This window comes from Centruroides sculpturatus, unplaced genomic scaffold (genome assembly GCF_000671375.1).
Source record: "Centruroides sculpturatus isolate CEXI.00-Female unplaced genomic scaffold, Cexi_2.0 scaffold1889, whole genome shotgun sequence".
Taxonomy (NCBI): domain Eukaryota; kingdom Metazoa; phylum Arthropoda; class Arachnida; order Scorpiones; family Buthidae; genus Centruroides; species Centruroides sculpturatus.
This window is the reverse complement of record NW_019386049.1, coordinates 39657-55514: the sequence shown is the minus strand read 5'-3', so window position 1 is coordinate 55514 and position 15858 is coordinate 39657. Positions and strand designations below refer to the sequence as shown.

Sequence of the window (15858 nt, the reverse complement as noted above, 5' to 3'; positions counted from 1 at the left end):
AAAAAAAAAACTATACATAATTAATATAATAATTTTAAAAAATTATTTACTAAAAATAATACAGTAATTTTAATATTCAAAAATATAAACAATTACATACCAAAAAGCTTTCTTAAATCTGTAATAACTTTCTCATTCCATGTTTTTACATCACTTGCAGGAATGTATCTTTCAAAGGTCTAAAATAATTTATCAGAATTTAAAAATTTAAGAAACAAATTTCAAGAAACATTCCATTAATTCTAACCTGAGTAGAAATGTTTTCTTTCTTCACATTATTTAGGATGCTATTTTTTACTTCTTGAAGCTCCCTTTCATGAGTTTTCTTTAGATCTGTAATTTTTTTTTCAGTTTTCAAAATTTCTTCTTCCTGAAAATTTAACATCTTTCCCTTCAAATTATCCACAATGGAATGAAATTCTTCAGTCAATCTTGCTATCTCATCGGTGTGCTTTTTATTTAATGCTTGTATGTGTTTCTGATACTTTCTTAATTTTTCCCTCAGCTTGTTTTCTCTTTCTTGAACTTCTTCTAATTCTTGCTTTGATACTTTTAAATCTACAGTTAATTTATTCATTTCATTTTTGAATTCAGTACTTGAAAATACTTGGTTCTCTTGAAGTTCTTGTTGTATCGGTTTAGTCAAAGTACTTATCTTCTTATTAAGCTATATATATAAATTACTTTTAAAAAATCTTATTTGAAAAACTAATAATCATTTAAAAATTTTAAATATAAATATGTAATTTACTTTGTTCTCATCTAATCTCATCAAAGAGGATGACTTTAGAGTTTCAATTTGTTGTTCTAATCTTTTAATCTCTTGTTTTGAGTTTTGAATTTCAGCTATATGCTGCATCGTTTCTTCATTCTACAATATATTAAATACAATTTTAATATAATTTATTAAACCTAAAGTAAATAGTTATCTTTTAACTCTACCTTTTGTTTATGACATATTTTCTTAGTATTAGATATTGCTTCTTCTAATTCTTGTAAATATTTTTGTCTTAATTTTTCCATATTTTGAGAATATTCTTTTTCAATTAATTTTATTTTATCACCATATTTTTTTTCTAATTCTGCACGTAGTTCATTTAATGATTTCTGTTTATCATTCTCATAATGATTTATTATTTTGATATATAAGTCTTCTATAGCAGTTTCTCCTTTAATGTTATCGCCTCTCTGAGTACAGACATATTATTAAACAGTATTTTGAAAAATTTATACAATATTTTTTGTATAAAATACTTATTAAAATAATTACCTCACTAAATTCAATTAATTCTTGAAAACAGTCCATCTTTATTTTCTGTACAATATTTTCCATTTGTTGGATTTTCTGTATTTTCATCTGTTCTAATAACTGATTTCTTTCCTCTTCAAATTTACTTTCAGTTTGTTTGGTAATAGCAATTATCAATTTATTCCTTTCTATTGCATAAAGAAAAATCAATAATATAAAATTAACTTATATTGATTTGAATTTTATATCATGTTATCTTATGTTTTTTAGTATTGATCTATTTTAACAAGTAACAATAATATTAAGTAAAACTAATTATGGAAACACTGAAAAAACCAAAACTCCAGAAAAGCAAAAATTCCCAAGAAATTTAATTTAATGAAAAAAGCAAGTGTTTTAATAGCTAGGGTCAACAACATATCTGTTGCCTTTAGGTAAAATCTTATCCTCTACATGCTACTGATGAACTGTAAGGGCTATTATGAAGGACTTCTAGCAGGGATTTAAACCATTCCAGTCACTGGCAACATCCTCAACCAACTATTGGAATACATTGGAACTCTAGCCTACCCCTTGCCCAGTGATTGAAGTAACAGCTAACTTCAATAAATAAGGGACACAACACACACCAACTGCTTTAGCCTGCCTACCCATGGAACACATCCTAGCACACCTGAATGAGACCTGACTTTTACATCCAGCCAGGGATCTCCCAACACTCAAACACCTAGAGTTATTGGAAATACAAAAATGTTGCCATCAATTTCAAGGAGAGAAATACCCTCCATCATGGCATGGAGATCCTTACTTGAGGTCCTTTTATAATTTGTCCACTGCTTTACATCATTATATGAATAATCAATCAGACAATGCCTTCAAAATATTTAAAAATTGATGTTAGAATTTTTGTTCTACTTTTGAATACTGTTTTAACCTGATGATGATAGTTCATAAAATCTTTTTTTTTTTCATATTTTCATTAAATTTCTCACAAATTTTTGTTGGAGTTTGGTTTCTATATTATTATCCAGTTTTTGAGATATTATGAAACTAATTAATTACTTTATATTTTAAAAGCTTTTATAATATTAACATGAAATAACTAAAACTAAACTTATTAAAAATTTATAAATACAAATTTCTAGTTATGAATTATAAAATTATAATCTCTAATTATTTAATACTTTATAATGGTGGTAGTCAACCTGGTCACTACTGCCCACTAGTGGGCGATTCGAGCTTTTGTGGTGGGCAGTAGGCATTTTGTCCGTCATCACTGCGCATCTATGACTCACTGACGAAGCAGGTTGTACTGCACTCTAGTGCATGTAAAGAGGGTGGGGTGTAACAGTGGCCATCACTCGAGTTGAGCTTGTTTCGTGGTGGGACCAGCCTTGCCAGATTTGGCTACTTCTTTCAGTTTTTGGCATAAAAAAAAACATATGGTGCACTGGCAAAAACTGCCCGTGTATTATAAACATATGCAAAGAATAAAAAGATAAATTTAACTACATATTTTTACTAAACCTCCACTCAAAAATTACAAGTACTTTGCAGTTGCGCTAAATTAAGTTACTGCAGAACCAGTGGGCGGGTAGAAAACTTTACTACCAACAAAGATACAAAAGTGGGCAATAGGTATAAAAAGGTTGACTATCCCTGCTTTATAATATTAAAATACTCAACATTTTTGTATCAGTGATTGAGGCCAATGTAGCTATAAAACTATATTGGCCTCAATCATTGATACAAACATCTAATAGAAGTAGACTTTTTACATATTTACATAAAAATTAAATAGTGCACTCAAAAAAAATATTAAATATGCTATCAAGAAAATTATCTATCAAAGGAGTAAAATAAATTATTTGCCTTAAGGCAACAAAGTTTTTTGAGACACACCATTAGTGTTTTAAATTACTAAAATATGTTGTGTGTTGCTAATAATTATCTATATATATAAAAATGAATGTATGTCTGTCTGTCCTTCATGCATTACTACACCATTTATCCGATTGCCATGAAACTTTGGGAAGTTGTTTAATATACTCCCGCAAAGGTTTCTGGCATAGTACATTTATCCTACAATAGATAGCGTACGTGTATACAAGCATTTCATCATGAGCATTTCAGCATGGTTAGGAGTTGAAACTTGAAATTTGGTACACAGTTAGGGTACATCACGAGAACACACACTAACAAGGGATTTTTTGAAATTTTCCCCACCCTCGCGGGGAAAGGGACAGGATTAAGGCTTCAACAATGGAAGTGTTAAGAGAAAGCAACGTGCAAGATTTACAGGCACAGATGCAGTTTTTTGCATTAAATCGAACATAATTTTAGACCCATCTAAAAATATTCTAATTAGTCTGGAAACAGGGGAACCTAATTCTTGCATTCTGTGAAAACGGGTAAGATTGGCTGTAATGTAATAATCTTAATCTTCGCTATTGTTACTTTTTGCCCAAGCAACACCGGGCTTATCTCCTAGTAATTCAATAAAATGGCATATGAATAATAGATTTTAAAGGTCATTTGTTTATTATTATTAATTTACTGTATGTTTATTTTTATTAAATATTTTTATATATAGGTAGGAAATTATATACAGCTAACAGCTTTTACAAAGAACAACTTTAAGTTACAAAAATGCAGAAAATATAACTTCTGATTGTAATCCCATTTTCTAGAAAAAACTAATAAATCATAATCAACAGACGATTTTTTTTGTTTTTTTAAGTGTAGAATTCGGCTTTTTTACTTGTACTGTACAATTGATAATTCAAATATATACAAAATCAATCATCTGTAAAATTATATTTTGCTTTTTTACAAACATCTTTTAGATTAGCATTGTTAACAGCAGAGACTGAAACTAACATGAATGACATATTAAGCAAACACTATATCATCTGCAAGTTATTTTGAACATACAGCATCTCCTGCTTAACATTTTCCTGGTAGAATGTCTTTGGTTTTTAATACCCAAACTTCATAGAATGTACTGTACTGTACCTACATATCTCTTGATACAACATTTTAAGGCCAATGTTTATATAAGAAAAATTTATAATGTATTTAAATTCTGAAAATTTAATACATCATTTTTAAATAAACAATATGGGGGAAAAGTCTTAAGTTGTATTTCAAATAAATTGATTATAATGTTAGAATCATGTATAAATATTTTGTAAAGTTCCCCAAACATACCACTTTTCTGATCTATCTTGTATGGTGTCATATACCAACACCTGCTTATCAGAAAAAGTTTAAATATGCTTATATGACATCACTAACAGCAATCAATCTGTTCTCTAATTTAAAAAAGTGTCAGACACATTGATAAGAATGTATTGCAATTTATTTGTTCTTTACTATAAATTTTATCTGCATTTTGTCCCAACAAAATTTTTCTTCATTGCTTTGTGTTATTTGCTTTGTAGTATTACAAACATAATGTTTACAATATAGTACAGGAAATAACAGTGAAATTAAAATCTATATCATTGTCTCTTGAAAATATATTATTACTTAATTTATTATGTATTGTAGTTGATTTATAATAATAGCATCAACTCTTCAATCTTACTATCTTAAATAAACAGTGCATTGTAACAGGCTCAGTTAATAGATAATTATCTACTGTGGCATTGTGTGTTTCTTAATCTCTAAATAAGATATAAATATAGTTTTAACTTTGAACTTTATTTAAAATATTTTTAAAAAGCAATTTTATAAAACAATAGACTAAAAGTAAATCCATATTACAATATGCTTTATATGTTATATTTGTTAGTTTATAAACTTTCTTCAAATTAAATTATATATTTACAATTGATTATTCTTAAAATAGCAAGTACAAGTATACCTCGCCTTACGTCGGTAATTGGTTCCAGGAAAGCGACGTAAGTCGAATTTACTTGTCTCTGAATCTACTTGTCACTAGGCTAAACCATAAATTACCATTTCCGGTTCTGTATTTTATTTATTAATGCATTTTTAATAATATATGGTTAATAAGGATCTATTTTAAGCTTACAAACAAATAAACTTTAGTTTTTAATATAGTACAGAAAAAAGTAATCTAAATTTACAAATGCATGTACTGTACTGTAAATACAGTACATACTTGTAAATGTATATATTTTAATATGATATTATGTACTTTAAATGCTTTTCTAGTGATATTACGACTTCAATATTTGTGGCGAACACACGTAAAGTCGAATAAAATGACTTAAACTTGATTTTTATTTTTCCATATACTTTTTTGACAAACGACGTATAATCAGGAACGACGTAACTCGAAACGATGTAAGTCGAGGTATACCTGTATACATACACACAACTTTCAAACTGCTTAGAGATTATTAACATTCCATGAAATTTCATAGTAAGAACCTTAAAAAATGCACTAAAATTTATATTTTATTTATCAACAATTAAAAAATAATTTATATAAAAGAGTCAATAATTTCTAAATAAAATTTGCTTATAATTTAAGCATTTAATTAAATTAAAATATTTTAAAATTTTATTAAATGTGTTTAGTACACATGACTTCATCTGTAAAAGCAAATAAACAATACACTTACAAAATGATATTGTATTAATTTCTTTGTTAATTAAATTTGGAACTAGTACAAGCTTATAAATTTAACTAAGAAATGAATTTAAAAAAATAAACTAGTAATATCAGACAAAGCTAGTAACTTTTTAACAAATATTGTAGATGTTAAATAAACAGAGCAGATGTTGGTAACTAGTCTGTCTAGAAATAGAAAAAAATTTTTATGATTAATAAAGAAAAATAACTTGTTTAATACAAGAATTGATAAAATATGGATCTATGAACTTATCTATTGTTGAGAATATATAGTTACAAAAATTTAATAGACAGAGTTTGTTAATTCCAAGAGACAGACAATTTGTTTTTTAATGCAGTTAGGACTCAAAAATTAAATTATTATATAATTTTGTCTTTGCATTTATTTAGAACTATTTTTTATATTTTTTTAAAATTTACTTCCTATTCTAGTTTTAATTTGATTTATCACACCAAAATTCAAAAATTATTAATATTGAGATCAAGTTTTGTTAACAATTATTTTTTAATATTTACAAGTTCATTTATGTTTTAATGAAAATAATACTTGAACTTGGCACCATATTCAAAACAATGAGGGAAAAAAATGCTTAGTGTGTTCTATTTAATTCAATTTGTTTACTTACAACTTCCTATTTTAATTATTCTGATTTTACTTCACTTTTTAATTTAAAAATGTTTGAACATAGAGATGTTCTCTCTTTCAGACAAAGTTGTTCTAACATACTTGCTAATTTTTATAGCTGAAGATGTTCTTATAAAAGAACAAAAACATTACTGAATAAAACTTTAATTTGGTTTCCAGAATTAAGCATTTCTTCTCATCCTTTTTTTTATTATGTTTTAATAAATACATTAAATTTATTATTATTAACCACCTTTTAGTTTAATTCATTCTCTACTTATTTAGTTATCATTATAAGAATGTATTTGTTTTTACTGTAATTTTAAAATGTCTTTTCTATTTTCTGCTCAAATTCTTAATTTTTGGGAATGAAGACATATATTTATAAAAAACATTTCAGAGCACTAAATTATTATTTGCTAACTTCTTCATCTAAGATTTTTTGTTATTTTTATATAAAATGAAATACATTCACATAAAATTTCTTCATTAATTAAATGAAAAACATAATTGAGAGAAGTATAATTTGTGATATTTTTTTGAAATAATTTATAAACTTCTTTTTCTTTTCTCTCTTTGAGATGTTAACATTAAAAACTGCTGTTAACAGCATATAAATGACAATATATACAAAATAGATTTCTGAAACCAAAAAGATTTTGCATCAGAATCCTATTTAATTCTTCTATTAATGTACAGTATAGTACAATTCAGAACTATGAAAATCAAATTCATTAACTTTCTAATAAATTTCTATAACAAAAAAATTCATAGAAAATATTTAGTGTTTACCAACTACCAGATTTCAGTAAAAATATACAAAAAGGAATTTGAAATGAATAAATATGCAATGATTGTTAAAGTAAATTATCAAATACTGAAAATTTGGAAACATGAAGAAAACCAATTTTTCTTCTATCCAAAGAAGAGAAAAATATTTGGGAATTCAGATTGGTATTTATAAATTATTATAGGTTAAAGCATCTTTAAAATAGTAAACACAAATAGAAAGTAATAAAAATAATAAAGAATAAATTGGACTCTAAAATACAAAATATCTTCAACAAATTCATGGGCTATATCTATTTTATTCTGAACTGGTCACAGACTGATTTGGAAGCTCTTGACAGGTAGATTAGATCAATACTAACAACTTTTCATGTTTATCATTATACAGTGGCAACTTGAAAGACTATCTGATGAGGTTTGCAGGGAAAGAGAGCTCTTTAATATTCAAAAATTAAGTATTAAGATAACTAGAAAATTACAAGTTTATTCTGTAAAATAAGATTACTCCAACCTATGCAGCTTTTGTCTACTGTATTCAACAATACACACCACTTAACTTTCATTTTTAAGATGTGTTATAAATATCAGAGTTAACATTTCAGAAAAATCACTGCTTAGTGAAAAATTTTTTATTGCCTGACTAAAGTTCTTGAAATTGCAGACTTCATGGTAAGCTTTCAGAAATCATAAGCATTATTAATATAATATATATANATAATACAGTAATTTTAATATTCAAAAATATAAACAATTACATACCAAAAAGCTTTCTTAAATCTGTAATAACTTTCTCATTCCATGTTTTTACATCACTTGCAGGAATGTATCTTTCAAAGGTCTAAAATAATTTATCAGAATTTAAAAATTTAAGAAACAAATTTCAAGAAACATTCCATTAATTCTAACCTGAGTAGAAATGTTTTCTTTCTTCACATTATTTAGGATGCTATTTTTTACTTCTTGAAGCTCCCTTTCATGAGTTTTCTTTAGATCTGTAATTTTTTTTTCAGTTTTCAAAATTTCTTCTTCCTGAAAATTTAACATCTTTCCCTTCAAATTATCCACAATGGAATGAAATTCTTCAGTCAATCTTGCTATCTCATCGGTGTGCTTTTTATTTAATGCTTGTATGTGTTTCTGATACTTTCTTAATTTTTCCCTCAGCTTGTTTTCTCTTTCTTGAACTTCTTCTAATTCTTGCTTTGATACTTTTAAGTCTACAGTTAATTTATTCATTTCATTTTTGAATTCAGTACTTGAAAATACTTGGTTCTCTTGAAGTTCTTGTTGTATCGGTTTAGTCAAAGTACTTATCTTCTTATTAAGCTATATATATAAATTACTTTTAAAAAATCTTATTTGAAAAACTAATAATCATTTAAAAATTTTAAATATAAATATGTAATTTACTTTGTTCTCATCTAATCTCATCAAAGAGGATGACTTTAGAGTTTCAATTTGTTGTTCTAATCTTTTAATCTCTTGTTTTGAGTTTTGAATTTCAGCTATATGCTGCATCGTTTCTTCATTCTACAATATATTAAATACAATTTTAATATAATTTATTAAACCTAAAGTAAATAGTTATCTTTTAACTCTACCTTTTGTTTATGACATATTTTCTTAGTATTAGATATTGCTTCTTCTAATTCTTGTAAATATTTTTGTCTTAATTTTTCCATATTTTGAGAATATTCTTTTTCAATTAATTTTATTTTATCACCATATTTTTTTTCTAATTCTGCACGTAGTTCATTTAATGATTTCTGTTTATCATTCTCATAATGATTTATTATTTTGATATATAAGTCTTCTATAGCAGTTTCTCCTTTAATGTTATCGCCTCTCTGAGTACAGACATATTATTAAACAGTATTTTGAAAAATTTATACAATATTTTTTGTATAAAATACTTATTAAAATAATTACCTCACTAAATTCAATTAATTCTTGAAAACAGTCCATCTTTATTTTCTGTACAATATTTTCCATTTGTTGGATTTTCTGTATTTTCATCTGTTCTAATAACTGATTTCTTTCCTCTTCAAATTTACTTTCAGTTTGTTTGGTAATAGCAATTATCAATTTATTCCTTTCTATTGCATAAAGAAAAATCAATAATATAAAATTAACTTATATTGATTTGAATTTTATATCATGTTATCTTATGTTTTTTAGTATTGATCTATTTTAACAAGTAACAATAATATTAAGTAAAACTAATTATGGAAACACTGAAAAAACCAAAACTCCAGAAAAGCAAAAATTCCCAAGAAATTTAATTTAATGAAAAAAGCAAGTGTTTTAATAGCTAGGGCCAACAACATATCTGTTGCCTTTAGGTAAAATCTTATCCTCTACATGCTACTGATGAACTGTAAGGGCTATTATGAAGGACTTCTAGCAGGGATTTAAACTATTCCAGTCACTGGCAACATCCTCAACCAACTATTGGAATACATTGGAACTCTAGCCTACCCCTTGCCCAGTGATTGAAGTAACAGCTAACTTCAATAAATAAGGGACACAACACACACCAACTGCTTTAGCCTGCCTACCCATGGAACACATCCTAGCACACCTGAATGAGACCTGACTTTTACATCCAGCCAGGGATCTCCCAATGCTCAAACATCTAGAGTTATTGGAAATACAAAAATGTTGCCATCAATTTCAAGGAGAGAAATACCCTCCATCATGCGTGGAGATCCTTACTTGAGGTCCTTTTATAATTTGTCCACTGCTTTACATCATTATATGAATAATCAATCAGACAATGCCTTCAAAATATTTAAAAATTGATGTTAGAATTTTTGTTCTACTTTTGAATACTGTTTTAACCTGATGATGATAGTTCATAAAATCTTTTTTTTTTTCATATTTTCATTAAATTTCTCACAAATTTTTGTTGGAGTTTGGTTTCTATATTATTATCCAGTTTTTGAGATATTATGAAACTAATTAATTACTTTATATTTTAAAAGCTTTTATAATATTAACATGAAATAACTAAAACTAAACTTATTAAAAATTTATAAATACAAATTTCTAGTTATGAATTATAAAATTATAATCTCTAATTATTTAATACTTTATAATGGTGGTAGTCAACCTGGTCACTACTGCCCACTAGTGGGCGATTCGAGCTTTTGTGGTGGGCAGTAGGCATTTTGTCCGTCATCACTGCGCATCTGTGACTCACTGACGAAGCAGGTTGTACTGCACTCTAGTGCATGTAAAGAGGGTGGGGTGTAACAGTGGCCATCACTCGAGTTGAGCTTGTTTCGTGGTGGGACCAGCCTTGCCAGATTTGGCTACTTCTTTCAGTTTTTGGCATAAAAAAAAACATATGGTGCACTGGCAAAAACTGCCCGTGTATTATAAACATATGCAAAGAATAAAAAGATAAATTTAACTACATATTTTTACTAAACCTCCACTCAAAAATTACAAGTACTTTGCAGTTGCGCTAAATTAAGTTACTGCAGAACCAGTGGGCGGGTAGAAAACTTTACTACCAACAAAGATACAAAAGTGGGCAATAGGTATAAAAAGGTTGACTATCCCTGCTTTATAATATTAAAATACTCAACATTTTTGTATCAGTGATTGAGGCCAATGTAGCTATAAAACTATATTGGCCTCAATCATTGATACAAACATCTAATAGAAGTAGACTTTTTACATATTTACATAAAAATTAAATAGTGCACTCAAAAAAAATATTAAATATGCTATCAAGAAAATTATCTATCAAAGGAGTAAAATAAATTATTTGCCTTAAGGCAACAAAGTTTTTTGAGACACACCATTAGTGTTTTAAATTACTAAAATATGTTGTGTGTTGCTAATAATTATCTATATATATAAAAATGAATGTATGTCTGTCTGTCCTTCATGCATTACTACACCATTTATCCGATTGCCATGAAACTTTGGGAAGTTGTTTAATATACTCCCGCAAAGGTTTCTGGCATAGTACATTTATCCTACAATAGATAGCGTACGTGTATACAAGCATTTCATCATGAGCATTTCAGCATGGTTAGGAGTTGAAACTTGAAATTTGGTACACAGTTAGGGTACATCAGGAGAACACACACTAACAAGGGATTTTTTGAAATTTTCCCCACCCTCGCGGGGAAAGGGACAGGATTAAGGCTTCAACAATGGAAGTGTTAAGAGAAAGCAACGTGCAAGATTTACAGGCACAGATGCAGTTTTTTGCATTAAATCGAACATAATTTTAGACCCATCTAAAAATATTNTGTGCTTTAAACGCTTTTCTAGTGATATTACGACTTCAATATTTGTGGCGGACAGACGTAAAGTCGAATAAAATGACTTAAACTTGATTTTTATTTTTCCATATACTTTTTTGACAAACGACGTATAATCAGGAACGACGTAACTCGAAACGATGTAAGTCGAGGTATACCTGTATACATACACACAACTTTCAAACTGCTTAGAGATTATTAACATTCCATGAAATTTCATAGTAAGAACCTTAAAAAATGCACTAAAATTTATATTTTATTTATCAACAATTAAAAAATAATTTATATAAAAGAGTCAATAATTTCTAAATAAAATTTGCTTATAATTTAAGCATTTAATTAAATTAAAATATTTTAAAATTTTATTAAATGTGTTTAGTACACATGACTTCATCTGTAAAAGCAAATAAACAATACACTTACAAAATGATATTGTATTAATTTCTTTGTTAATTAAATTTGGAACTAGTACAAGCTTATAAATTTAACTAAGAAATGAATTTAAAAAAATAAACTAGTAATATCAGACAAAGCTAGTAACTTTTTAACAAATATTGTAGATGTTAAATAAACAGAGCAGATGTTGGTAACTAGTCTGTCTAGAAATAGAAAAAAATTTTTATGATTAATAAAGAAAAATAACTTGTTTAATACAAGAATTGATAAAATATGGATCTATGAACTTATCTATTGTTGAGAATATATAGTTACAAAAATTTAATAGACAGAGTTTGTTAATTCCAAGAGACAGACAATTTGTTTTTTAATGCAGTTAGGACTCAAAAATTAAATTATTATATAATTTTGTCTTTGCATTTATTTAGAACTATTTTTTATATTTTTTTAAAATTTACTTCCTATTCTAGTTTTAATTTGATTTATCACACCAAAATTCAAAAATTATTAATATTGAGATCAAGTTTTGTTAACAATTATTTTTTAATATTTACAAGTTCATTTATGTTTTAATGAAAATAATACTTGAACTTGGCACCATATTCAAAACAATGAGGGAAAAAAATGCTTAGTGTGTTCTATTTAATTCAATTTGTTTACTTACAACTTCCTATTTTAATTATTCTGATTTTACTTCACTTTTTAATTTAAAAATGTTTGAACATAGAGATGTTCTCTCTTTCAGACAAAGTTGTTCTAACATACTTGCTAATTTTTATAGCTGAAGATGTTCTTATAAAAGAACAAAAACATTACTGAATAAAACTTTAATTTGGTTTCCAGAATTAAGCATTTCTTCTCATCCTTTTTTTTATTATGTTTTAATAAATACATTAAATTTATTATTATTAACCACCTTTTAGTTTAATTCATTCTCTACTTATTTAGTTATCATTATAAGAATGTATTTGTTTTTACTGTAATTTTAAAATGTCTTTTCTATTTTCTGCTCAAATTCTTAATTTTTGGGAATGAAGACATATATTTATAAAAAACATTTCAGAGCACTAAATTATTATTTGCTAACTTCTTCATCTAAGATTTTTTGTTATTTTTATATAAAATGAAATACATTCACATAAAATTTCTTCATTAATTAAATGAAAAACATAATTGAGAGAAGTATAATTTGTGATATTTTTTTGAAATAATTTATAAACTTCTTTTTCTTTTCTCTCTTTGAGATGTTAACATTAAAAACTGCTGTTAACAGCATATAAATGACAATATATACAAAATAGATTTCTGAAACCAAAAAGATTTTGCATCAGAATCCTATTTAATTCTTCTATTAATGTACAGTATAGTACAATTCAGAACTATGAAAATCAAATTCATTAACTTTCTAATAAATTTCTATAACAAAAAAATTCATAGAAAATATTTAGTGTTTACCAACTACCAGATTTCAGTAAAAATATACAAAAAGGAATTTGAAATGAATAAATATGCAATGATTGTTAAAGTAAATTATCAAATACTGAAAATTTGGAAACATGAAGAAAACCAATTTTTCTTCTATCCAAAGAAGAGAAAAATATTTGGGAATTCAGATTGGTATTTATAAATTATTATAGGTTAAAGCATCTTTAAAATAGTAAACACAAATAGAAAGTAATAAAAATAGTAAAGAATAAATTGGACTCTAAAATACAAAATATCTTCAACAAATTCATGGGCTATATCTATTTTATTCTGAACTGGTCACAGACTGATTTGGAAGCTCTTGACAGGTAGATTAGATCAATACTAACAACTTTTCATGTTTATCATTATACAGTGGCAACTTGAAAGACTATCTGATGAGGTTTGCAGGGAAAGAGAGCTCTTTAATATTCAAAAATTAAGTATTAAGATAACTAGAAAATTACAAGTTTATTCTGTAAAATAAGATTACTCCAACCTATGCAGCTTTTGTCTACTGTATTCAACAATACACACCACTTAACTTTCATTTTTAAGATGTGTTATAAATATCAGAGTTAACATTTCAGAAAAATCACTGCTTAGTGAAAAATTTTTTATTGCCTGACTAAAGTTCTTGAAATTGCAGACTTCATGGTAAGCTTTCAGAAATCATAAGCATTATTAATATAATATATATAATAATGCTTTTGATTCCTTTTTAGTTGGGTACATGACAGCTGAGTGATGGTCAACTGGGCAATAGTCAAGTGGACAAAAGTTAATTGGGCATTTTGTATGCTTGCTAAGCATAAATTTTGTATGCTTGCTAAGCATGCAAAATTTTATATATATATATATATATATATACAGTAGAGCAGTGATTATCCAAATCAATTGGGGACTGGGATTGTTCAGATAATTGATTTTTAGGATAACCGATTATGTACAAAAAATATATTAACCTATCCCATGTTGAAATTCATTCAAATCATGGTACATCCTTAAGTACCCTCTTATGGTCGTGCCAGTGCTGCCAGCTAAAACACGCATGCCAACAAAAATAATATTGGATAGCCCAAGACATAGCCAAAGATTGCAGTGCCACAGCACTAGTGGAAATTTAAATTTGCCAACTGGAAAGCTTTTGGTTATGTTTCGGTTGATCGATATTCAGATAATCGCTGCTCTACTGTACCAATAAATATGGTTAAGACTTATGAACTATTGAGTTATTTCCAACTTAGGAAAAGGAAATGTTTTGGAACAAGGTACTATAGTATTGTTAATTATTGTGTGTCAGAAGCAGTTAACAAAGCACATCAAAGAAAAGCAGTTCTTCAAAAAAAAATTATTTTGAAGAACTTTTATATTTTTTTTGTTTTAATGTATATTGTATTTAATATATAATGTAATGTATTTTTAATTTTATGTAATTGTCTTCTTTGTTTTTATGTATTTGTTAATTTTCAAGGGTAGATATCAACAACTACTTCAGGACTTTTCTATTTACTTGTAAAAATAAATAAATAAATAAAGTACATAACTTATATAAATATTATGATTGTTACTAGTAATTACAAAATCATTTATTTAACTCATTTAACTTGTTTCTTCAAAATATTTAAATTTACTGAGTAGTAGATCAATAGAAGAATGATTTTAATAAAGAAAATAAAAAATTTTGTATTTTATCTATTATTGATCTCTTATCTTGTTGCCCAGATGTCTTGTATCCAGTTGGCAACAGCCCAATTGACAACTGTCCAATTGTCTCCACCCAGTTAACAGTCCTCTTTTAGTTTTATATATACAAATACGCAAAACTTATATATATATATTAGTAGAACCTCAATTATCCGGACCTCTATTATCTGGATTCTCGATTATCTGGATTGTTCAAAATAAACAAAAATTTTACGAATTTGCTGATTTGCACTTGGTGAATTATGACACTGTTTATGTACGTGATGGAATGCATAAGTTTTTTTGTTTCAACAGCGTCTCACCCAGCACAGTGATCGTAAACTCTTAAATATATTTTATGTCGTAATAAAAATATAACTTAACATACGTATTTATAAATAATTTATATTCAAATTACGTCATTTATATGACCAGGGCGGCGTAAGGCATAGATGACATGGGCCATTGCCTATGCCTCGCGGTCCGAAGGGCCTCGCACCTTGAAGGTTTATGCATTACTTAAAAGCCACGAAAGCAATGAAAAAATTTTACTCATCATAAAACGATAAATAGTTTGTCAAATTTTTATTCATAAAAATGCAGTTTCAACTGCTTTTTATTTTATAAAATCTGTCTTCTTGCACCACCAGAGGGCCTTTTAAACAATAGGTAGTCTGTTAGCGCTGGTCAGTAGTAGTCCAAATTCAATACAAACATTTGTTTCTTGAAAATTTGATCACGATTTAAATACAGTATTTACTTT

At 26.8% G+C, this 15858-nt stretch overlaps 1 protein-coding gene across 1 annotated transcript in view; it reads right to left on the bottom strand.

Moving 5' to 3' along the window:
• The window catches only part of LOC111613320 (centrosomal protein of 152 kDa-like), a gene marked incomplete at its 5' end in the record, with an annotated part of 54917 nt that overhangs the window by 2041 nt on the left and 37018 nt on the right, over positions 1 to 15858 (bottom strand). Inside the window, 10 exons of the mRNA XM_023354673.1 lie at positions 101 to 179; positions 248 to 667; positions 752 to 871; positions 943 to 1188; positions 1271 to 1437; positions 8029 to 8107; positions 8176 to 8595; positions 8680 to 8799; positions 8871 to 9116; positions 9199 to 9365. Coding sequence (XP_023210441.1) covers positions 101 to 179; positions 248 to 667; positions 752 to 871; positions 943 to 1188; positions 1271 to 1437; positions 8029 to 8107; positions 8176 to 8595; positions 8680 to 8799; positions 8871 to 9116; positions 9199 to 9365 — 2064 coding nt within the window. The remainder of the gene's footprint in view (positions 1 to 100; positions 180 to 247; positions 668 to 751; positions 872 to 942; positions 1189 to 1270; positions 1438 to 8028; positions 8108 to 8175; positions 8596 to 8679; positions 8800 to 8870; positions 9117 to 9198; positions 9366 to 15858) is intronic.